The 24,610-nt window shown below is 50.7% G+C and overlaps 1 protein-coding gene and 1 pseudogene across 1 annotated transcript; one reads left to right on the forward strand and one right to left on the reverse strand.

Annotated features, from left to right (window-relative positions):
• Nucleotides 1–17,496: 17,496 nt before the first annotated feature.
• LOC125507511 (uncharacterized) lies at nucleotides 17,497–17,961 on the forward strand (annotated as a pseudogene).
• Nucleotides 17,962–18,834: 873 nt separating this feature from the next.
• Nucleotides 18,835–20,115, reverse strand: LOC147973416 (uncharacterized). The gene has a single exon (XM_087524994.1). It carries the CDS (start codon nucleotides 19,952–19,954, stop codon nucleotides 19,154–19,156), a length of 801 nt encoding a protein of 266 aa, XP_087381120.1. The 5' UTR covers nucleotides 19,955–20,115; the 3' UTR covers nucleotides 18,835–19,153.
• Nucleotides 20,116–24,610: the final 4,495 nt, after the last annotated feature.

Below are 24,610 nucleotides of genomic sequence, written 5' to 3' on the forward strand. Positions count from 1 at the left end.
CTCCGGGACTTAGACGAATTTCACCTAGGGTTTGCACGGATGACGAGGACGGCGGCGCATGCACTGTAGCTGGCCGGATACGAGGTCGCCGGAGCCGGCGTTGAGGAGGGAGGAGGCGGCCGGCGAGGGCGCGGTCGCCGGTGGCCGGGGCGGCGGCGCAGGGGCCTGCGGTGGCCGGAGCTGGGGCGACGCCGGCGAGCTCCTGCGGCGGCGGACCGGGACGGTGGCGGCGGACGGCTGGGCGGCGACGGCGGCGCGGGCAGGCGGGAGGCGGCGGCGGCACGCGGGCCCGAGTGGCGGCGGGGAGGGCCCGTGATGGGCCGCGGCGGGCTGGCGGAGGAGGCGGCGCGGGGAGGCCACGTGGCAGCCTCTGATAGGCGCGGGCGGGTGGCGGCGGCGTGTCCGGCCGGAACGGACACGTCCGGCGCGGCGCGAGGTGGATTTTTAGGGTTTGGACGGGGGAGGATCCGGATTTCTCGAGAGGGGTCTATTTATAGCCATAGAGGGGGCTAGGAGAGTCCAAATGAGGTGCGGTTTTCGCCCACGCGATTGTGATCGAACGCTCTAGATGATAGAGAAGAGTTAGGTGGGTTTTGGGCCAAATTGGAGGGGTGTTGGGCTGCAACACACACGAGGCATTTTCGGTCCCTCGGTTAACCGTTGGAGTATCAAACGAAGTCCAAATGGTACGAAACTTGACAGGCGGTCTACCGGTAGTAAACCAAGGCCTCTTGGAAAGTCTCGGTCCAATCCGGAAATGTTTAATGCCCACACACGAAATAAAGGTAGAAATGACCACCGGAGGAGAACGAAGCGCCGGAATGCAAAACGGACAATGGGGAAAATGCTCGAATGCATGAGACGAACACGTATGCAGATGCAATGCACATGATGACATGATATGAGATGCATGACAACAATAACAACACACGGAGACAAAGACCCGAACGCGAGGAAATAAATATAGCTTAACGCCGGAAACGGCAAGAGATGGAGTACAAATTGGGAAAGTTACATCCGGGGTGTTACAAAGCGTCCGGTGAAATCGTAAGTTCGGATATCAGAGTAACTCATGATGTTCCTTTGTTGCACAGCTTTCCCTAATGTCGAATGTAATTATGCAGTCCGCCCCGGGCCGAATTCGACGAATCGTCGGGCGGCTCCCTGGACTCATCGGACGTGAACTCAGTTCCGCCCGCTGTCTCCCCCCGCACTGTAGACGACGCTGAAGTGGCGTCGCGACAAGCTCCGGGGCAGGAGGAGGTGGTCCCGGAGGAGCCGCAAGGCAACCTCCCGGACTCCAGGAGTGAAGGAGATAAGGCTCCCCAGGGCTCTCAGTCCGGCTTTGTGCCAGACACCGCGCCAGAATCTTCCACAGTTCCGGACCGCGGTAGGCGAACTCCTTCCAAGAGGAGCAAGCCTTCTGAGCCGGCGGCCTCCGTCCAACCGGAGGTGCCAGACAATCTGCTGGAGGTGCTTGACGATGCCTCCATCGACGAGGGGCACCGTACTATTATGAGTACGGTGATCCAGAAGGTTCAGTCCGCCAAGAGCGGACTGACTGAAGCTTGCGCTAGCCTTCTAACAGGCTTCGAGGTAAGTAAAAATATGTAAAAATATTACCGCATAGACAGTAGCCCCTGATGCTCTGTTTGGCGTTCGGAAAGAAAAGCCAAATAGAGGATCTATTAAATTTCGCAGGAGTCTAAAAAAAGAGTCAATATGCGTATGCAGGCTTCGCTGCTATCCACCGCCGCACTGACTGCGGAGGTGGGTGTCCTGAAGCAGGACCTCGAGCGGACCGAGCAAGAGCTCGGCCTTGCCAAGCGGCGGCTCGAGGAGGAAGAAGGTAAGAAATACCTTACAAAAAAAGTGCCTATAAAAAGGCTTGATTGCAAAAAGAGTAACAGGATTGTACTGCTTATTGTAGGGGCCACGACTGAGGTGGCGACCCTTAAGCAGGCGCTGTCTGAGGCCGAAAGAAAACGGCCGCGGAGCGCACCGAGCGAGACAGACTTGGGGCTCAGGTCGGCGAGGTGCAGCAAGAGCTTCAGGCTCTCATGAAAAAACATGAGAGTTTGGAGCTGGAGTCGAAGGCGCAAGCATCCGAGCTTGCAACGGCCCTAGAGGCTGCCAAGTCTGCCAAGGCCGAAGCCCAAAAGGCCCTCCAAGAGTTGGAGGAGGTGAGGAAGATAGCATCGGGTAAGACATTCTTTATGCAAAGCAGAAATATAAAGTGAACTACCTGTTACTTACCCGAATCCGAAGCTCTCCAGGGGCATTCGCAGATCTTCCCCGCAGCATATCCGACGACGCCGCATTCTACCGAGCTGAAGAGGGTAGCTTGACGGAGAAGGTGTTCTGGTCTCAGTATTCTAAGGCCGGACACCCTGTGCCCTTGAGCGACCAGCTGAAACAGCTGGTCGAGCTCCACAAGGCGGCTGAGCAGGCCATGAAGGGCTTCATAGTTCGGCTGTGGCCCGGAGAGGCCCTGCCTGGGAGCTATTTCGGGCTGGTGCGGTGGCTGGTGGAGGCCTGTCCGAGGCTTGAGGTCATCAAGCGCTCCGTCTGCATCGAAGGTGCCCCTCGGGCCCTTGCCCGTGCAAAGGTGCACTGGGGTAAGCTGGACGGTGAGAAGCTTGTGAAGGACGGGCCGCCGCCGGGGAAGGAGCATCGCAAGCCCGAGAACTACTACAAGGATGTTCTTGCAGGTGCCCGCCTTGTGGCGGATGAATGTACCAAGGATGTGATATTTGAATGAACTCGCTCGTGTTTATCCTGTGCGCTGAAAACTTGTTCATATGCGCTAAGCAATGCTTATTGAATTTAAAATATTACTTTCTGTGCGGCCGTTTATCAAAAAATTGAGAGATGGCCAGTCGTCGGCTTCTGCCCCCGTGCCACTAGTGCTGGGGTGTTCGGGATAAACCTGAGCGCTCTTTTTCCCATAGTTGGGTCCTTCGAGGGAGGCGCTCAGCACAACGAACCAGGCAATCGGACTATAATGCTTGAACACTCTCACTTAGCCATAGAACTCTACAATTTTAAATTTCGGCGAAGCCCCTAGTTCGGAAGACCGAGTTCGGGGCGCTATCCACGCCTTGGCCGGACAAAGCCAGCTCCTCGCTCGAAGCGGCATAAGCCTTTAGGGACTTGAAAAACCTCCCGAACAGCGACCGGTCTCTCGCCACATCATGACAGTCAGTTTTAGCTTTCTCCACTGAGGTGCTTAACCCAGCTGAACCGGGGCACAATCGCAGTGGTTCTTCTAGTGCTACCTTAGCCGATAGAGCGGAACGTAAGGCACCAAAACATAGGAGCCGGGCAAACCCAACTATTAACCCAAATCATGATTCGGAGCCGATGCTATAAGTTCGGGGTGCCGCACTTGTGAAAGTGTACGGACTTCTCACACCATTATGAGGGGTACTGAAGCCCCTGGCGTGTTTTCCGTACCATGGTGTACGGGTGCAATCATGTCATTTAATAAACATAAATGTGAAAAGAAGATAATGCAAAAAATAGACAAGAAGCTAAGCATTGTTTATAGAGAGGCTATTTATGAAAGCTGAACGATACAAATAGTGCGGTAAGCAAAAGATATTGGACTATTCAGTATGTCCTGACCAGGGGTAGGCCGCGGAATTGTATTTAAAACAGGTATACCGCTCGTAACAGAGACCACCTGGGAGTTCCATAATGCGGCATGGCTTGTCTGCCTCCCTGGATCTTGCATCGTTTGTGCGGCAGTCGAATTGCCGAACAGGTCGTCCGAAGTATGGAGTCCTGAAAGTAAGAAAAAATTAAAAAATGAATCCGGCAGCCCCTAGTACGTTTTAAGCCGTATTTTGGGCATGCCGTTATTGTGCCCCTTCCCCTGTGCCCATGGTATTTCAAGGGCGTAGTTATGTACGCGTGGTACTAGTTTCGCTATGTCGCGAAAGCTGGGGTTGGGGCCGCATTTCTACGCTTGCTCAGAGTGTGCCAGGCGGTCCTGCTGTGGGTTACTCCGGGCGCGCTTGGCAGTGTCTGGCTTTTTAATGGCTGGACTGGAGAATTGCCTGAGAAGGCTACTTTGTACCTCCGCTGCGAGAGCCGCCGTATGCTCCTCCGTACGGAGGGAGCGTTCGGTGTTTCTGTTGGCCGTAATTACTCCTCGAGGGCCAGGCATCTTGATCTTGAGATATGCGTAGTGCGGCACCGCATTGAACTTTGCGAATGCGGTTCGTCCGAGCAGGGCGTGATAGCCACTGCGAAACGGGACTATATCAAAGATTAACTCTTCGCTTCGAAAATTGTCCGGGGATCCGAAGACCACGTCAAGTGTTACTGAGCCTGTACAGTTGGCTTCTACACCTGGTATAACGCCTTTAAAGGTCGTTCTTGTGGGCTTAATCCTTGAGGGATCTATGCCCATTTTCCGCACTGTATCCTGATAAAGCAGGTTCATGCTACTGCCGCCGTCCATGAGGACTCTTGTGAGATGAAATCCGTCGATGATTGGGTCGAGAACCAATGCGGCGAAGCCACCATGACGGATGCTAGTGGGATGGTCCCTTCGATCAAAAGTGATCGGGCAGGAGGACCATGGGTTGAACTTTGGGGCGACTGGCTCCATCGCGTATACGTCCCGTAGCGCACGCTTCCGCTCCCGTTTGGGAATGTGGGTTGCGTATATCATGTTCACCCTCCGCACTTGTGGGGGAAAGCCCTTCTGTCCATTGTTGTTCGGCGGCTTGGGCTCCTCGTCGTCGCTGTGCAGCCCCTTGTCTCTGTTTTCGGCCCTTAACTTGCCTGCCTGCTTGAACACCCAACAATCCCTGTTAGTGTGATTGGCTGGCCTTTCGGGGGTGCCATGTATCTGGCACAAGCGATCGAGTATTCGGTCCAAACTGGACGGGCCCTGAGTATTCTTTTTGAATGGCTTTTTCCGCTGACCGGATTTATAGCCTTTGAATCCGGCATTGACTGCCGTGTCTTTATTGCTGTCGCTGCTAACACGGTGTTTTTGCTTATTCCGACGTGTCCTCCCACTTTTGTCCTTGGTATCCGAATTACCAGGGTTCTTTGATAAGTTATTACTACGAGCTAGCCAGCTGTCTTCTCCCATGAAAAAGCGGGTCATGAGTGTCGTGAGGGCTGCCATGGATTTCGGCTTTTCCTGTCCCAGGTGCCGGGCAAGCCACTCGTCGCGGATGTTATGCTTGAAGGCTGCTAGGGCCTCTGCATCCGGACAATCGACTATCTTGTTTTTCTTTGTTAGGAACCGTGTCCAGAATTGTCTGGCCGATTCCTCTGGCTGCTAAATTATGTGGCTTAAGTCGTCGGCATCCGGTGTTCGCACGTAAGTGCCCTGGAAGTTGTCGAGGAATGCGGCTTCCCGGTCCTCCCAAGAACCGATTGAGTCTGCTGGCAAGCTGTTAAGCCAATGCCGGGCCGGTCCTTTAAGTTTGAGTGGGAGGTATTTGATGGCATGTAGATCATCGCCGCGTGCCATGTGGATGTGAAGGAGATAATCCTCGATCCATACCGCCGGATCTGTTGTGCCATCGTATGATTCGATGTTTACAGGTTTGAAACCCTCTGGGATTTTATGATCCATTACTTCATTCGTGAAGCATAGCGGGTGTGCGGCGCCTCTGTACTGGGCTATATCACGACGTAGCTCGGAAGAGCTATGTCTGTTGTGTTCGGCCCGGCCAGATTTGTTGTATCCGGAGTGAAGATCATTGTCACATGTCGTAGGGCGCCTGCGCGATCCGTAGATCGATCTTGTTTGTCTTGCCTTATCCTCCAGTATGTCTCGCAGGTCGGGCGCATTTTCCCGTGCCTTAGTTGAGCGGCGTCGGGGCATGGCTTGGGTGGAGGGCCGAGAGGCCTCTCTGTCGCGGCCGCGAGGTGGCCGGTCTGCCATGTCATGCGCTGGTGATGTAGGTGCTTCCTCCTCTCATCGGGGTAGCGGCCTGCGCTTCGGGTAACTCTTGGAGGGGCGTTCGAGTTCATACTCTTCGGCCGCAAGGACTTCAGTCCATCTGTCAGCTAGCAAATCTTGGGCAGCTCTAAGCTGTTGCTGCTTTTTCTTGAGGCTGCTTGCCGTGGCTAAAAGCCTGCGTTTAAAACGCTCTTGTTCGGCGGGGTCTGATGGTATGACGAATTCGTCGTCATCGAGGCTTGCCTCGTCTTTGGAGGGAGGCGTATAGTTATCATCCTCGACCTCTCGGTCTGCCGCTCTCTCATGAGGGCTGGCTTCTCCATCTTCCTGTGCCGAATCTTGCTGAGGTGGGTGTTCTTCGGCACTATCCAGGGTAGTATTATCTCCTGTGCCGGAATCACCGTTTTTGCTTTGGCGGGATTTAGAGCGGCGCCGCTGACGCCGGCGCTTTGGCTGTTTCTTGGGGGCGTCATCCCCCACTGTTCCATCGCCATCTCCATCTTTTGGAGTATCCACCATATATATGTCATATGACGAGGTGGCCTTCCAGCGCCCTACAGGTGCTGGTTCCTGTTCGTCTCCTACATCGTCGTCCATGCCGTCGATGTCTTCGGAGCTGAAGTCAAGCATGTCGGTTAGATCGTCGACAGTGGCTACAAAGTGGGTGGTGGGTGGGCTTTGAATTTCCTCATCGTCCGTATCCCACCCTCGCTGACCGTAGTCCGTCCAGGGCTCTCCTGATAAAGAGAGAGACTTAAGAGAATTCAGGATGTCGCCAAAAGGCGAATGCTGAAAGATGTCTGCGGTGGTGAACTCCATTATCGGCGCCCAATCGGATTCGATTGGCAGGGGCGCGGGGGATTTGGAGTCCGGGAAGGAGTCCGGATCCTCGGAGTCACGGGTCGTGCAGAGTGCGGGGCTAGCGTTCGGCTCGATCGCTTTCGGGATCGCAGCCCCCGAGGTGACGTCCAACCGCTCATCCTCGATTGGCGCAATAGGCTCCGAGTTAGGGGTCGGAACCGATGCGTGTGCGGCCTCCAGGACACTGTCCGGGGGCAGAGCTAGATCATGCCCCTCGAGATAGTGCGGCGCGCTTGGCCGTGGCTCAAGCCCGTCGAAGATCAAGTCTCCGCGAATGTCAGCCGTGTAGTTTAAGCTTCTAAACCTGACTTGATGGCTAGGGGCGTAGCTTTCGATCTGCTCCAGGTGGCCGAGCGAATTGGCCCGCAGAGCGAAGCCGCCGAAGACGAAGATCTGTCCGGGGAGAAAAGTCTCACCCTGGACCGCATCGTTGTTGATGATCAAAGGAGCCATTGGGCCTAAAGGCGACGACACAGAGGAACTCTCAATGAAAGCACCAATGTCGGTGTCAAAACCGGCGGATCTCGGGTAGTGGGTCCCGAACTATGCGTCTAGGCCGGATGGTAACAGGAGGCAGGGAACACGATGTTTTACCCAGGTTCGGGCCCTCTTGATGGAGGTAAAACCCTACGTCCTGCTTGATTAATATTGATGATATGGGTAGTACAAGAGTAGATCTACCACGAGATCAAGGAGGCTAAACCCTAGAAGCTAGCCTATGGTATGATTGTTGTATATGGAGTTGATTGCCTACGGACTACAACCCTCCGGTTTATATAGACAACGGATAGGGTTAGGGTTACATAGAGTCGGTTACAATGATAGGATATCTTGAATATCCGCATCGCCAAGCTTGCCTTCCACGCCAAGGAAAGTCCCATCCGGACACGGGACGAAGTCTTCAATCTTGTATCTTCATAGTCCAGGAGTCCGGCTGAAGGTATAGTCCGGCTACCCGAACACCCCCTAATCCAGGACTCCTTCAGCAGTGTATACTTTGGTAGAACAACTGTATATTGGGGCACAGCGGGCTCTTGCCGCCATCTCTCCTGCCAATCAAGGACCCAACCGGCTCGGCGACGTCCTGAAGAAACTGTCAATCCTGCCTGTCAGGTTTCAAGAAGTGAAACGCTCCTATGCACGAGCCGGGGCTTTGACTGCCCTGAGCCGCTCCAAGGCTTGGGTGCCAGACCTAGACCCGGCGGACGTGGCCAGAGGCTATCCCACTGTGAAGGAAGAAGGATCTCCCTTTGAGCAGGATGACTTCATGGCTTGCGTGCGCGGAGTCCGGCCTCAGGCAACTACCCTTGGAGATGATACCAATATTAACAAATATCAGCCGGGTTTTGATAGTGAGAATAAGAAGATGGACACTCCCTCGTACAAGGTAACAGATTTGATTCCACCGGTAAGAGAAGACACATTTGCCCGGGAAGTTGACCCGGTCGGCCTGATCGACGACGAAGCCGAATTTGTCGCCGTGAATGGTTTTGATTGGTCAAAACCTAACTTCCAGCCAACAGAAGGTGGTGAACCGGCAAGGGAGGAACAATGATCATCTTCGTGGGCTTATAAAGCCTTGTAATAGCTTAGCTATGAAAACACTGTATGCTTTGCTTATGCCATCGCGCATAAAACACTTCTATGTGATTCTGTATTTCCTGATGCCAATGTATGCATCATATTTAATGTTTGTTTCTGCAACATTTGAACTCTGTTCCTGTAGATACAAAGAAAAGATTGGCTTGGCGGCTTAGAACCAAACGGGGTAAAACACCCGGTTTATAGCCAATATGTTTACCACAGTAGGAACCAGAACCAGATATAAACAAAGGACAAGGGATGAGACTAACTCTTTTAGTTAATGCAGTAGGTAGTTGCGTATAAGTAATAACCATACCTTGTACCTTTTGATCCTTAGACCGCCGGCTTGAATAACCTGGGTGATGAAATTGATAATTCAAACTTTATGAGAAGTCAATGCTTTTGAATACTCAATGACCATTATACCTTGGTAGCTGTGTTGTAAAATAGTCGAGCCGGTGAAGAAGACCAGGCTACTTATTTGTAATATTGAGACAACAAAAAACTAAAAGGCAAACAACAGATAATAAGCATAATTTAACCTTGTATTCAAAAGGTTGGGGGCTTCTGATTCGAATACGATCAATAAACCGGACCAAAGGGGTTAAGCTAAGGTTCGAATACGACCATATAGCCCCCAGTGGTTTTGGCATTGCGCCGATCAAGAGGGTACCGACAGCTATGTTCTCTTTGGTTCGAATACGACCTATGTTTGAACAGGAAGCCCCCAAATAACCTTGAGAGGTTTTTAACGACCCTGATTCGAATACGATCCAAGTCAGACCCAAAAGGGGTTAAGCTATGATTCGGATACGATCAAGAAGCCCCCAAGTGAGTTTGGCCTTGAGCCGATCAAGAGGGTTACGACAGCTATGTTCTCTTTGGTTCGAATACAACCTATGTTTGAACAGGAAGCCCCCAAGTGACCATCAGATTTGCAGCTAGATTCGGATACGATCATAAGCCGGACCAAAAAAGGTTAAACTTGATTCAAATATGATCAGCTCCTTAATAGTCATTTGAAAATAAGAAATAACACAGATGCATAATCTTTAAAAAGAAAAGAGACCGATGGTCTTACTTTATTACTTATCATGGTATATACAATGTCAAAGTATGTACATGATGAGAGCCGGTGGCTCAGGTGTAGTATGACCAAAGTTGAGCAATGTTCCACGGCCAGCAGGTCTCCTCCTCCGACTTACGTGAGTCTTTGTGCTCTCGAACGTCAATGAGGTAATATGACCCGTTGTTTAAGTTCTTACTGACCACAAAGGGTCCTTCCCAAGGTGGGGATAACATGTGTGCATACGACAGATCCTAGATGAGCCGGAGCACCAGGCCGCCTTCCTGAAAAGTCCTGGACTTAACCCGGCGGCTGTGATAACGGCGCAGGTCCTGTTGATAAATTGTTGACCGGGCCGCTGCTAAGTCTCTTTCTTCATCCAACAAGTCAAGTGCATCCTGTCTGGCTTGTTCATTATTAGCTTCAACATAAGCCGCCACACGGGGCGAGTCATGACGGATGTCACTAGGCAACACTGCTTCTGCTCCATAAACCATGAAGAAAGGTGTGTAACCTATCGACCTGTTAGGTGTGGTGTTGATACTCCACAACACCGAGGGTAATTCCTCTACCCAACAACCCGATGTTCGCTGTAAGGGAACCATAAGCCGGGGTTTGAGACCTTTCAAAATTTCCTGATTGGCTCTCTCAGCTTGGCCATTGGATTGAGGATGAGCTACAGAAGAAACATCAAGCCAAATGTGCTCACGTTGACAAAACTCCTCCATAGCCCCTTGGGATAGATTAGTGCCATTGTGAGTGATAATGTTGTGTGGAAAACCAAAACGGAAGATCACCTTTTTCATGAACTGAACCGCCGTGGCCGCGTCACACTTACTCAATGGCTCTGCCTCAACCCACTTAGTGAATTTATCAACTGCCACCAAGAGATGTGTCTTTTTATCCTTAGACCTTTTGAAAGGTCCCACCATGTCAAGCCCCCAGACCGCAAACGGCCAAGTGATTGGAATCATCCGGAGCTCCTGAGCCGGCACATGCGCCCGTCGTGCAAACTTTTGACATCCATCACATCTGCTGACCAGATCTTCTGCATCAGCGTGAGCCGTCAACCAGTAAAAACCATGACGAAAAGCCTTGGCCACCAGAGATTTTGACCCGGCGTGATGACCACAATCGCCTTCATGGATCTCACGAAATATTTCTTGACCTTCTTCGGGGGAAACACACCGCTGAAATGCTCCAGAGACACTGCGATGATATAATTCTCCATCCAAAATTGTCATTGACTTAGACCGCCGGGTTATCTGTCGAGCCAGGGTCTCATCCATTGGCAACTCTCCCCGGGTCATGTAAGCCAAGAACGGTACTGTCCAATCTGGGATGACCTAAAGAGCCGCCACCAACTATGCCTCCGGGTCAGGAATAGCTAAATCTTCTTCTATGGGCAATTTGACAGACGGGTTATGTAAAACATCCAAAAAGGTGTTAGGTGGTATCGGCTTAAGCTGAGACCCCAACCGGCTTAAAGCATCAGCCGCTTCGTTCTTTCGACGGTCAATGTGCTCCACCTGATAACCTTTAAAATGCCCTGCAACAGCATCAACCTCCCGGCGATAAGCCGCCATGAGAGGGTCCTTGGAATCTCACTTGCCTGATGCTTGTTGAGCCACTAGATCTGAGTCGCCAAGACATCTGACCCGGCTCAAACTCATCTCTTTTGCCACTCAAAGACCATGGAGCAAGGCTTCATACTCTGCTGCGTTGTTAGTGCAAGGAAATATCAACCGTAACACATAACAAAATTTGTCACCTCACGGAGAGGTTAACACAACTCCAACCCCCGAGCCTTCCAACTGTCTGGACCCATCAAAATGAATAGTCCAATATGTGTTGTCTGGTTTCTCTTCTGGCATCTGCATCTCTGTCCAGTCATTAATGAAGTCAACCAGTGCTTGCGATTTGATCGCGGTACGTGGCACATACTTCAACCCATGAGACCCAAGCTCAATTGCCCACTTGGCGACTCGCCTAGTGGCTTCTCTGTTTTGAATGATGTCTTCCAAAGGAGCAGAGCTAACCACGGTGATTGGATGTCCCTGAAAATAATGCTTAAGCTTCCGGCTTGCCATGAACACCCCATATACGAGCTTCTGCCAATGTGGATATTGTTGCTTGGATTCAATTAACACCTCACTGACGTAGTAAACCGGCCGTTGAACCGGATGCTCCTTGCCAGCCTCCTTGCACTCCACCACAATAGCCACACTAACAGCTCATGAGTTAGCGGCCACGTATAACAGCAGCGGCTCTTTCTCAACTGGAGCAGCCAGGACCTGCGGCTCAGCAAGCTGTGTCTTCAAATCTTCAAAAGCAGAGTTTGCAGCATCGCTCCAAATAAAATCATCTGTTTTCTTCATCATCTGATACAGAGGCATTGCTTTCTCCCCTAACTGGCTTATGAACCGGCTCAAAGCAGCAACACGGCCCGCCAGTCGTTGAACGTCATTGATGCATGTTGGCTTGGCCAGGGATGTAATTGCCTTGATTTTCTCCGGGTTAGCCTCAATACCTCGGTTAGACACCAAAAAACCCAAGAGCTTGCCTGCTGGGACTCCAAAAACACACTTGGCCAGGTTAAGCATCATTCTTTGTCAGACACCGGGTCCTTGGTAGTATCAGAATCAGCATACTTGACGAGAGCCGCCATTAACGTTCCCATGTCATTACAGTCACGTTTGAGCCGCCCCAGCTTCTGCTTCAGAGGTTCAAAACGGCAATTTTTTCTCCAACATCAAGACCGCTGAGCCGGCATCCATCTTATCAGATGAATGTATTATCTCCTTGACCCGGTGCACCCAATGGGTTGTGGATTCACCATCCTATTGCTTGCAATTGGTCAGGTCCACAATCGACATAGGCTGCTTACACGTGTCTTTAAAGTTCTGGATGAACCGGGCCTTCAACTCCGCCCATGAGCTGATAGAATTGGGTGGCAATCCCTTCAACCAAGTACGAGCCGTTCCATCTAACATCATAGTGAAATACTTGGCCATTGCTGCATCGCTCACCTCCAATAACTCCATAGCCATCTTATAACTCCCAATACAAGCCCTGGGCTGTAAGTCAGCCGTGTAATTAGGTACCTTACGAGGCCCCTTAAAGTCCTTTGGCAAACGCTCATTACGTATGGTCGGCACCAAGCAAGGAACGCCTCCGGTTCTTGTGGCTGCTCCTGCCTCGACCAAGGTTGCGGGATAAGCCGGAAAAGTTTGATGAGCCGCCTGGTCTGCTGCGATTTGAACTGCTCGTTGTGCCTCTTGACGAATCCTCTCCTGATCCGCCAAGTTAAGGGCTCCAGTACGCACCGGCTCATGCATGTATGGTCGGTTGTGGCGTTGAGCATTTCTTGACATTTCTGCGGATTCCATATGCCTACTGTAACTCAGGCTCCGGCTTGGGCGAGGAGTTGAATGGATCTTGTCTCGACTGTAGGAGTATGCATCCTGCTGCGCCAGAGCTGTTTGAAGAAGCTCTCTTACCCTCCGTGTTTCAATTGCCGCCAGTGAGTCACCTTCCATCGGAAGAGCCGCCAGACGAGCCGATGCTGCGATGAGGTTTTCCAAAGGGTTGGAGAAGTGACCCGGCGGCGTTGGGACGTAATGAGGCGGAGCGGTAATTATACGAGGCGGATCCATGGCGCGCGGCTGGACCGGTGCGCCGGGTGTTGTAATCCGAGGTGCCTCCGGCGGGTTACTTCCCCCGGCTCCGGGTGTGAGAAAAAGATTCCTAGGATCGAGCGTCAGAGGCAGACGTGATTGGGTTTTCTGATGCCTCCTCCTCATGACCTCATTCGATGCATTTAGATCCACCGAGAGCCGGAAGGTCTCCGCTTGAAGCTATTGAGCACGAACGTCCAAAGCCGCCCGCTCTGTTGCCATCCTGACTTCCTCCGCGGCTAGATTTTCTTTAGCTTGCACCATCTCTTCACGTACGCGTGCCACCTCTGCGTCATGCTGGACTTTATCCACCGGCTCTACCACGGCAGTCAACAGAGTCGTCAGTTTATTCATAGGTCCATCAAGATCTGAGCCGGGGGCGCGCGGGGTCTCCTGACCCGGCTGCGGCCGACCCGGTAGATGTTGTCGCCGCTGCTGTAGAGTTATGCCTGGGCTGTGTCCCCGCCATGAAGACTCCGGCCTAATTCGGCAGCCCAAGAGGGTCCGGAATACTGCTGCCATCGGAACAGCCCCCGAGCATGCCGTCCTGCAGTTGGTACAAAGAGTCTGTCTCGCCCGTTGATGAAGCAGTATCAGAACAGACGGCCGTCTCACCGCCCTCCATCGATCCTTTTGAGTATTCACCGCCGTGGACGCAGCCTACGAAGGCATGCTTCACGGCAGATTGAACACGGGCGGTCCTCGTGCGCCGAGCCGTTTCGATGAGGTTGGTGTGGACATACGGCTCAGGACCTGACTCGCCGATCTGGCCTATGAAGACGTGAATTCCGCTGAAGGGGGTCCGGTATCCGTACTCAATTGAGCTGGCCTCCGGGCCCAGCCTTCGTCGTCGATGTAGAGCTTGCCGCGACGACTCTTGGTCATCCGGCCCACAGCGTATCCCTTGAGCCCTTCGAAGTTGCCCTTCAAGAACTCAAATCCACCGTGCGCTGGCCCCACGGTGGGCGCCAACTGTCGTGGAATTGTCACGACAGATGTCCTAGAGCAAGGACTTAGTCGTAGGGCCATCGCACTAGGAAGCTTAAAGGGGTTAATCGGGACAAAGGACACGAGAGGGTTTTATACTAGTTCGGCCACTTACGATGAAGGTAAAAGCCTACGTCTAGTTGGGATTGGTATTGCTGGGGTTTCGATCACCAAGAGGCTCAACTCGCCGGCTTGGTTATCGACTTGTTGTTTCTTGCCCTAAGCCGCCACCGGGTCGTCCCCTTATATACATGGGTTGACGCCTGGTGGCCTACAGAGTCCCGGCCGGCTCATAATCGTGTCTGGCTCGGTGACTTCCTTTACATGCCTTTCTTTACAAGTCTTTCCTTATATACGGCAGTTCACAATATCAGGCCTTAAACCGCCTTCAGGCCTTTGGGCCTTCTATAAGACTTAATAAACTACAATCTTGAATGTTTACTGGGCTTCTTGTGTAACCCGCCATTGGGGCTGACCCGGCCCCTCCTGGGCGGGTCATAACCAATAGTAATATCCCCAACAATTATGCTTGTATTATCATGATATTTACATAGAAATTATCGGGGTATGTTTTTCAACAATTCTCACCACATGGTGAAAAGTGGATGTGGTATTTGTACGTGAGTTTTTTGGGGGGATATTTGTACGTGAGTTATCACCTCAGATGTCTGTATATAGCCGGACGCGAACTAGGAGCACTCGGCGACGATGCTTACCGGAATCTCACCGGCTGCTGTTGTCTAGGGATCAGTGCATAATTAGATTAAATGAATAGCTGTTGTTGAATACACCGCTCCATCATAGATTGGCACAGTGCGTTCCTGTTTGCCCGCATTATGTTAGGGTCAAAGCCGGACTGAAAGCACAAAGTATAGCTCATCATTTATTGGACTGCAAGGACTATTGAGCCACCTATACTTTATATCCACCTTACTAATAACACCAGTTGTACTGTTCAAGAGGAAGACTATCGTGGCATGAGTTCTGTGAGACCGCATTTAATAAGAACAAGTATAATAGAGCTGAATCAGCGGGCTATAAGAAATAAAATACTCCCTCCATTCCCTTATACAAAGCCATTATGAAAAATACAATTTGCATCTATACAAGGCCACTAATAGTAATCGAGGCAAAAAATAATGATGTTTCCTCGTACTACCAACTTTTTTAATACTTGCATGCATGTAATCATAATGACACTGTGCTACTTCCTTCCATTCCTTCTTTGCATGTATGTGGGCGTATTAATGATTCCGGTTAACAAAAAGAATAATTGACTTGCAATTTGAGTTTGTGGCCTTGTATAAGGGAATGGAGGGAGTAGTATATTTCTGCTTAGTTTGAAGAAAGAGAAGAGGAGAGAGAAGGTAAGTGGGCTCTTCGTGAAGAGCCAGGCTCTAGTACATACTCCTAGACACTTTGTGAGAATGAAAGATGAGCCACATAATAAAAAATAGTACACTTTTTGATCTACTATTATACATGTTGGCTATAAGATGGGTTGTAGATGACATGACACTGGCTTATAGCCAGCAGCTAGCTATACTATTAACCATGCTTTAAAAGAAAAACCAGGTATTGCTATCTAATGAAAATAAAGCTATATGCTCATCCAAGCAGATCGTATGTTATTAACACAAGTGTGTCTTTCACTATCTTATTTTCCTCCAAGGAAATCAATACGCAAGCGAGACGCATGCATGGTTGTGATTCCTGGTCTAATTTCTTTGAATATGGTAGCACCAAGCAAAGGGGACCCACGCCTAGGCATGCAGGGTCTGTTGGTTCAGACGTAGAGCATTAACTAACGAGTGTCGTGTGGAACGCGCCCTAATAATGCCTTGGACACGAAAGTCTGTACCAAGAATTCTAGCGCTAGATTTATTGTCAACCTAATTTTTATAGGAGTACTTTATATCACCTGACCAGATATAAAAATTCAAAAAGGTGTGTGCTCGTTGTAAAAAAAACCCAAACTACAGTCCTCTGTTCAAGAGGTGAAACCCCTGCACCGCTGATAAATGAATTTGTTGTCCAGACAGGTAATATAAACCCAAACAGATCAACTAGGATGGCTAGAACCAAAAAATACATTATTATCAGCGTGATTGTGCAAAACAGAGGAACGACGAGAAGATATCAGTCAGGTGACCTTGACACAGACGAACAACAGAGCAAGGAGATTAAGCACTAAAAGAGCAATGACGGGGGAAATTTCCAATCTTCACGAGATGAGTGGAAGCGGTGGTTCTTCACCTAGGCCAACAGGAGCAAGAACCATCTAGAGAAACGAGGAAATGGATGAGCTCTCGAGTTGTGGGCGTCAAATGGATATAAAATAGTGTGAAAGAAGAAAAATATGAGGGAGAAGTGAGGAGGGGCCAGTTGGAAGGACGAGGAGCGTCTTTGCATTTAGTTTAGATGGATGGTTGGTGGTTTGTAGTTGAGTTCAGCTCGCGTAGCCGAATTGAAGAATTTGTACCGAACCGCATGGACTTTAAGGCCTACACAAGTGAAAAGCAAATGAGAATACAAGAGGATAAAGTTAGTAATACAATGTGGCTAATATAGTGGTTGCGGATCTCAAGATGACTGGGTGGGTAGGATTCTGGTGGGCAGCGTCGCCGAGTGCTCCTATGCAATTTCGGTATATAGCCATGCTATTTACACCAAATTACCAGTGGTATATTTTTTTGAACAACTTTTATCTCGAGGGTGAAAAGTTACCGCAGTGTTTGTACATGACTTATTAGTTCTGATGTGCGTATATTACCATGTTATTTATAATGAAGTTTCTCGGGTATATTTTTCAATTGTCTCGGAATCATATCGTGGTGTTTCTGTTTGTCTGTTTTTAATCCAACGACCAAGTCGGCAAGGCACCACACTGTTCACTGGTGCCTTGGCTCGGTCAAGGCACTGGATCTCAGTCCCAGCCAAACAGCCCAACTGGGCAAGGCTATGAGAGCAACTTTAAGGGAGAGACCCATTTTATCCGTTTGGATCATCCAGACACAAAACTTGACCCAACGGGACGACACAAACGGACGCGGGTGTCCGCCTGCTGTCCTCCCTGACCCAAACTTGACCCAAATATAGGGAAAATTGGATACGAAGCGGATAGAAGCGGACGCTCTCGTCGACCGCTGTCGTCCGCTCGTGTCCGCTCCTGGTCCCACCTAGCAGTGCCCCGCCCACGCATCGACCGAGCCGGCTCCCCGCTAAAGCCGCCCGTGCAGCCCACGCCTCCATCCCGTTTCTTCTCATCCGCATCCACACATCTCCAGAACAAGAAAAAAGATCTCCCCTTCCACCTCAATCCTACTCCTCGGCCTCCTCTCGCCGCCGAGCCAAGCGTAGCAACCGATCGGTCGCTGCTCCGTCCATCCATGTCGTCGCTCGCCGTCCGCTGCGGGCTGGAGTGGGAGCTCGGCTGGCTCCGGGGCCTCTTCACGGCCGCGGAGCTGGCGGCCGCCGACCTGCTCCTGTAGCTCAGCAGGGACTACGAGGCGGCCGCCGCATCGTCGAAGGCCACGATCTTCCCCTCGCCGCGCTCGGCGAGCTCGTGCTGCGAGGTCCCCGTCAAGGAAGTGAAGGAGCGGGTCGTCGAGGAGACGGCGCCCTTGCCGCTGGGGTCGCTGGACAGGCGAGCGAGTAGGAGCTCGGCAAGCGCGTGCCTCGAGGACCTCACCGTGGTCGGCGAGGAGGAGCTGGAGCCCCCGCGGATCGCTAGGGAGACGGCGCCGGCACAGAGGAGACGGGGCGTCGGTGTAGCTGCTGTCCGCTCTGTCCGCTTTTGGGTTCTTGCGTTGGATGCCTGCTGTGTTCGTCCCATGTCCGTCAGGCGGACATGACGTTTTTTGTCTGTTTGGGTTCCTGTGTTGGAGTGGCTGACGGACGAGGGAAATAGCATGCTCTCTGTCCATGCACGGAAGGCGTTTAGGCCCTGTTTGGTTCATAAGTCCTAAGACTTTTTCTAGTCCCAACTAAAAAGTCTCTGGTCTCTAAAAAGTCCCTCCATGTTTGTTTCCAGAGACTAAAAAGTCCCTAGTCCCTTCCTAGAGGTTATTAAATGACCATGTTGCCCCTAGTATATAGAGAAATAACAATCAAACAACATCATGGGGTGACGGGTCAATGAATGCAGAGGGGCACTGTTGGAAAAGTTCCAAAAAAGACTCACCTTGAGAGTCTTCTTCATTTAGTCCCAAATGACAAGTTTAGTCCCTAAAAAGTCCCCCCCCCCCTTCGTAAAAAAGTCTCTAAGAGAGACTTTTTCTAGTCCCTACACAAAAAAGTCCCTGGAAACAAACACCCCTTTAATTTCTTCGACAACCGAGGCGTCTAAAATGGTGTCAGATTACCGCATCCATTTTACTACCTTCATTTCAGTTTACAAGTCCTACGCGTATACCTAGGTGATCAATTTTATCACCTTAATATAAATTATATAACACAAAAATTATACGGTTTGAAAATAAAACATCTAAAATTTATATTGGTATATTTTTTGTAATATATGACTTGTATTAGGTTGGTTAAATTGACGACCTAGGACACGCACACGCCCTGTAAACAGATCGTGAGATCATACCAGTGACCGAAAAACTGCAAATCGTGAGTGGTTTCAAGGTTGCAATCAAAATCCAGAGCTGAAAACTACCACAGGCAACATCAGCTTCGAACGTGACACTGAAAAGAAACATGCAGCATCCATCGAACGACAATATCAGAATCACCCAAACCTTAGAAAACAGCACCAAGTTGTCATCAGCCCGTGAGCCGTTATCCAACAAACACACACACTGACTCAGGAGCTAAGCCAGTACCCGCTACACGCTACAGAGAACTTGTACTAATTCAGGGATCAAACACACACTGATTCAAGAGTTAAAGCTAGTAAGCGCTAACGCCAACAGAGCATAATTAAGAACTTCAATTGAAAAAAACATAATTAAGAGTTTGAACTACTACTTCCTGACATAACCATTGCATAGATTCAGGCACAACCAAACAGAGCTAGCAGCACTCTGCTCCCCGCATCCGTCAGGCCGGGGCGTGGAAGAGACGCACGTAGCGTCCCCGGGCGTCGTAGGAATGCGCGCAGTTCCAGACCTTGACGATCTGGACGGGGACGACGCTGGAGGAGTCGTCAAACATGTAGGCGATCCGGAGCTCGCGCGGGATCTCTCGAGGGTGCCCCAGCTCAAGGACGACGCGGACCGTGGAGAGGTCGGGCGCCGTGAAGCAGGCCGGGTCGATCTCGCGCAGGAACCCGAAGCGCCGGCAGTTGTCCTCGATGTCCTCGGCGGTCCGCTGCTCCACGGGGTAGTCGTGCAGGGCGACGTGGGCCATGCAGTCGGTCTCGGGGACGGGGACGTTGGGGACGCTCTCGGTATCCCGCAGGAGCTTCACCGTGACGCCGTCGACCTCGAACGGCTGCCTGCGCATGGCCGCCTCCCGCTCGGCGGGCGTGCCGAAGCGGAGCGTGGCGTCGCCGTACCCGCAGGTCGGGAACACCTCCAAGGTGTGCGGCAGGTCGGGGGCCAGGGCGCGGAAGACGCGGCGGATGAAGGGCACCGGGTCCGTCCCCGTCCCCGGGGTGATGTACGCGTACGCGAAGCGCTTCGCGTAGAGCACCTCCTCCGGGCTGCGGCGCAGCGTAACGTGCGCGAGCTCCGGACGGGACCGGGGCGTCTGCGACGGCGGGACGGCCAGGCGGACGGCGGCGGCGGCCGGGAGGACATCGTAGCCCTTGAAGACGTCGTAGAAGGCCGGGCGGTCGGTGGGAATCCGCAACGCCGTCGCCCCCTCCGGGAGCAAGGGGACGGTGGTGCGGGCAGCCATGTCGACTTTTGGAGGCAGTGGAGCGAATGGAACGGGAGGAGTGTTGCGAGGAAGACTGGAGTGCACAGGATGCTGGGTGCCTGTCCATTTTTAAGGTCCTCGGGGCATCGACCACAGACCACTGGAGGAGAGGTTGGTGCTCGTGCAGTAATGGCAGCGTGAACTGGCGAGTTGGAAGGTGGCGTGCCTTGCGGGTTTTGGGCAAGTGACTGCAGCGCGTGCGAAGTCAGGGTTGGCGTGATGCCATGCACATAGCGCGCACCTCGAGGCTTGAGTTCATGGTCAGGTCAAATCGAAGGCAGTCGGAGTTGCCGTGACAGGTCGTGCAGATAGGACATGACACTTATTATAACCTAAAGATGGTCTATATGCAGCATTCAAATAAATTAAAGGGCTCGTTAAATTTCTTTTTTAAACCCAGTACAGACGCAAGCACGCATATACATGTGTATATACTCATCCATATGAAAGCACACACGCACACCCTATCTCTATGAGCATCTCCGAAAGACTGAACCAGCATATCATCTTGAAATTTACTAAGTTGCCGTAGGCACTTCGTCATTGACAGAGACGTCTCCTCCCATTGAATGCGCATCGCCGGAAATCCTGAGATAAATACGAGCACAAGGATTTGAATCCTAATGGGCTGGAATAACCACCATCACTTTTTAACCATGCAACCATAGGTTGGTTGCTCGTTAAATCTCGATTGACTAAGATTAGCAAAGTCTTGGATCATTTTCTACACCATTGGATCATTGCTTAACGATTGATGCACTTTGAGGTGGACTGGTTGTTGTTGTTGTTGTGTTTGTTCGCCTAGAACAGGTGTATGCCCGTCGGACCTTTTTTCTTGTGAAAGTGCGGAGGATCTCGGTCCCCCACCGGCAGTAGGGACCTCATTCTTGTTTTTGCTAGGTTGAACGTCTTGGTTGGGGCTGTGTGGCGGCGGCGATGTCTCTTGGTAGCAATAATGTCTCGCACGTCCTATCCTCGTCCTGATGGTTCGAATAGCGTCGTCGGAGGATGTGTGGAGGTGTGTCTCTGTCGGATCTCATGGGATTCGGTCGGTGCTGGTCTTCGGTGAATCTATTTGGAGCTAGTTTTTGTTCTTCTTCGTTCGTGTGGTTCCAGTTTTGATCTTTTCAATCTACAACTATCTTCATCGGCGATGGTTGCTGCTCTGGTGTGCTGGTCCTTTGGGGCCTTAGCACGACGACTTCTCGACTGTTGTGATGGTCCTTTGGGATCTTAGCACGACGACTTCCCAACTATCTACTACAACAAGGTTTGCCTGACTCCGGTGATGGAGGGGTGATGACGGCGGCACGCCTTCGGCTCGCTCCAGTGCGTGTAGTCGTCGATACGTGGTCCATAGACCTAGTTGTAATTTTTATTGCCTCATGTGTTCTCTGTACTGCCATGATTGATGAATAGATTGGAAATTTCTCTTGCAAAAAAAATAAATACATAGTTCTTTTTTCTTTTTCTGCATGATGTACCAGTCTTTTTTTTGCGAGAAGATGTACCTATTATATGTCCGTCGAACCATTTTTCTTGTTGGGTTAGGACATCTTCAAAGCTGATCCGCAAATGTCTTTGGTATATGTCTGTTTTTATGTCTGGACGTGGTCCGCAGATATGATGCGGGAGGGAACCATTCAATACCTAATCACAAAGTATCCGTCTAGGAGGAGAAAAAGTAGGTCGGGACCGTGCATATGGTGGGATCTTTCTATTTTGGTGTCCGGTTGGCAGAAAAGAGAGAAAAGAGTGACCACCACGTGTGGTTGGCAGGAGATAGAAGAGAGGACCATGCATGTGATTGGTCAAATGCATGTCGGACTCCGGCAAAGTCCCCACGCTTATCTCAAGGATACCGGAATCTGTACGTTCGAACTGCAAAGCAGACATATACAGATCCTCATTGAATGGCAAAAGTGGTCCGGACACTGCTGTCCGGACATATAGTGAAGATTTAAGGGTACACTTTGGAGATGCCCTTGTTAGATAGATCTCTTCCCCAATGGGCCCAACGGCCCGTTGGACCCTTGACCCACGCCCTGGTCGGGGGCGTCCAGCCCAAGCAAGGCTGGTGGGCCCTAGTCACGCAGTGCCATATAGAGGAGGTGGGGACCACGACACAAGGTACGAGGTTCGCTGTCGACATTGTTCCCCACTCCTAACCCTAGTCCGATCGAGAGGGAGGCGTTGAAGCGATGGGAAGCTCCACCCCACCACTCACGCACTCTCTGCCATCATCGCCGTAGCCATCCACCATGGCCACTTCGGCGGATTCATCCACCTATGGAGAAGGTAAACCACCACAAACCACTGTAAACTCCAAGCCTACCCAATCCAGAGTGCTATCAATGGTATCAACAAGATTAGGTTTGAGTTTTTCGGTGGAAATCAAAAGAATCAAAGCCCTCCCCACAGAACCCTAATCTACAGGGTAAAGAAAACACCTCACCGGAGAAGGGCCTCGGGCCTCCCCGGCAAAAAGCGCCACCGCAAGGCCGCACCTTTCCTCTCGATCCGGACGGGCATCGGCGCGCCGAGCCGTCCAGAAGAAGAACCACCAGAGTTAGCCCAAGGGCTCGCCAGAAAAGGAGAAGGGGGCACCGCAGCCAAACCGCTCGACGGCGGCACGCTCACCGCAAGGTGGGCGCACAGCCGGCGAGGGGGTAGGCCACGCCGCCGCCGTCGGAACCTTCATCGCAGTCATCGTCCAGATCGAGAAAGAGGAGGCACTGGTGGTGGAGACAAAGAGGAGAGTACAAGAGGAAAAGGTGGAGGAGAGGGTGGCGCGCACAGCGCGGTTACTATCGTTGCCGTTGCCGGCGGCCAGTGAAAACTCGCTGGTGGCCTCGAGCCCCAGCCGCATCAGAGAGAGCACCGAGCGGCGTGGATGATGAAAGGAACGGGGAATGAGAAAGAGTCGGCGGCCGGACGCGGTGCGGTGGTCTCTTGGCGCCATCGCCGGCGGCCGGGCGCAACCCCGTGCTTCCGTCGTCAAGAGAGAGAGCGTGACGAGAGAGAAAGAATTGGGGGCTAGAGTTTTCGGGGCTAGAGTCGCTGCCTCATTTTGATCTAGCGAGGAGCGCGGACGTCTGTCCGATCAAATCGGACGGCTAGGAGGAAAAACCTAGCTCGTTGTCGAGCTTTAGGGCCAAAAGAAGGTGGGATTTTGGTCTGGCGGACCAGGCCAGAGAGCAGCGCCCCGCGCTGGGCCATTGGGCCGGTTACGGCCACTAGCGGCACGCGCTCAACAGGACAGAGAGAAGCGCGCATCTGTCTTCTGTTTTTTGTCTAGTTTTTTGACAAATTTCATACAGTTTTGCTATTCAAAATTATTCAAAGAAAAATTATCGTTTAGAAAATAGAAAAGTAAAAGTAATGTTTCAGAAAAGAAAAAGTTTATGCTTTTTTATTCAAGTTTTCTGCTGCAAAGTAAAAGTTTTATCCTCCAATTAAATTGGAACCAACGGGAAAATTTAATTGGAAGAACTATTCTTAGCAATTTTTTTCCCCTGTGGGTGAATTCTTAGCAATGTTTTTCCCCTGTGGGTGAAATCAGATTCAGATAGTTTCCGCTATGACAAAAGAAAGATATTTGTTTTAAAGTTAGAATATGGTATTGTTATTTTCTGACCAATGTTTATGATAACAGTAGTGTAATTCTATGAGTCTTATGTTGAAAGCTTGAATCTCTAATAGATTTTGTATCAAAGTGACCATTTTTTAGAGAACAGATAAAGATCAAGAAATGTTCTTGAGCTAGAGAAATGTATATTTCTTGTTCCCACTACAATAAAGTTGATGATGATTATTTCTTAGAAAAGATGTTCAATAGAAATACTATCATCACATTGTTATGGAATTAATGTAGAAGGATGATGTTTTATTCTAATTCTGCCACAACGGTGATTTAGAATATAAAATGAAAGTTTTAAAAAGTTTAATGTGCATATTTTTTAACCAGACCAACGTAGGGTTATTTTTATGCTCATTATTGTTGACTATTGGCTAAGTTTTCTTAGACTAAAAGTTTTTTATGCTTTCATTCGTGAAAGCGAATGGATGGGTACTTGTGACCCGAAAGATGACCAAGAAAGGTCATAACGTGAGGTAGTATGTTCTCTCTAAAGAATGGCTTAAAAAAAGAATTCCGGGATATTAATCCAAGAAAAGAAAAGAGATAGATCATTGAGAGTCTTGGTTGACGAATGTTTTTCATGTACTCTCTATGAAGATCATTTTGAGATGAAACAAGCAATATGCGTGTTTAATTTGACCAACGCCGGATCAAGCATGTGTGTCAAAGAGCATTCGGATTTATTTCTGAATTTAATGATTGAATATGCAGTCAAAAGAGCCAATTCTGGCATTTATGTCCCTTACAGGGAATTACCCGCATAGCGGGAAAAGATGATTGTAATAAAACCCGCATGGCGGGAAAAGTCTGGGGAAATACCTGCGTGACTGGGTAAAGTTGACATAGTATTATGTCAAACATCCTGTATGGCAGGAGAAATTTTGGCAAAGGACTTATCCTGTATGACAGGACAAAGATATGATGACTCATGTGTGTTTAATGTGTCCCACTCTGAGAGAAAAGTATGGAGTAGCTATTATGCTTTCCTAGTATCG

Source organism: Triticum urartu, chromosome 5A (genome assembly GCF_056163025.1).
Source record: "Triticum urartu cultivar PI428250 chromosome 5A, HENAU_Tu73, whole genome shotgun sequence".
Classification (NCBI taxonomy): Eukaryota; Viridiplantae; Streptophyta; class Magnoliopsida; order Poales; family Poaceae; genus Triticum; species Triticum urartu.

Excerpts from the sequence above, each read along its gene's own strand:
- LOC147973416 (XM_087524994.1), bottom strand. The coding sequence starts at position 19,954 with ATGGCTGCCCGCACCACCGTCCCCTTGCTCCCGGAGGGGGCGACGGCG.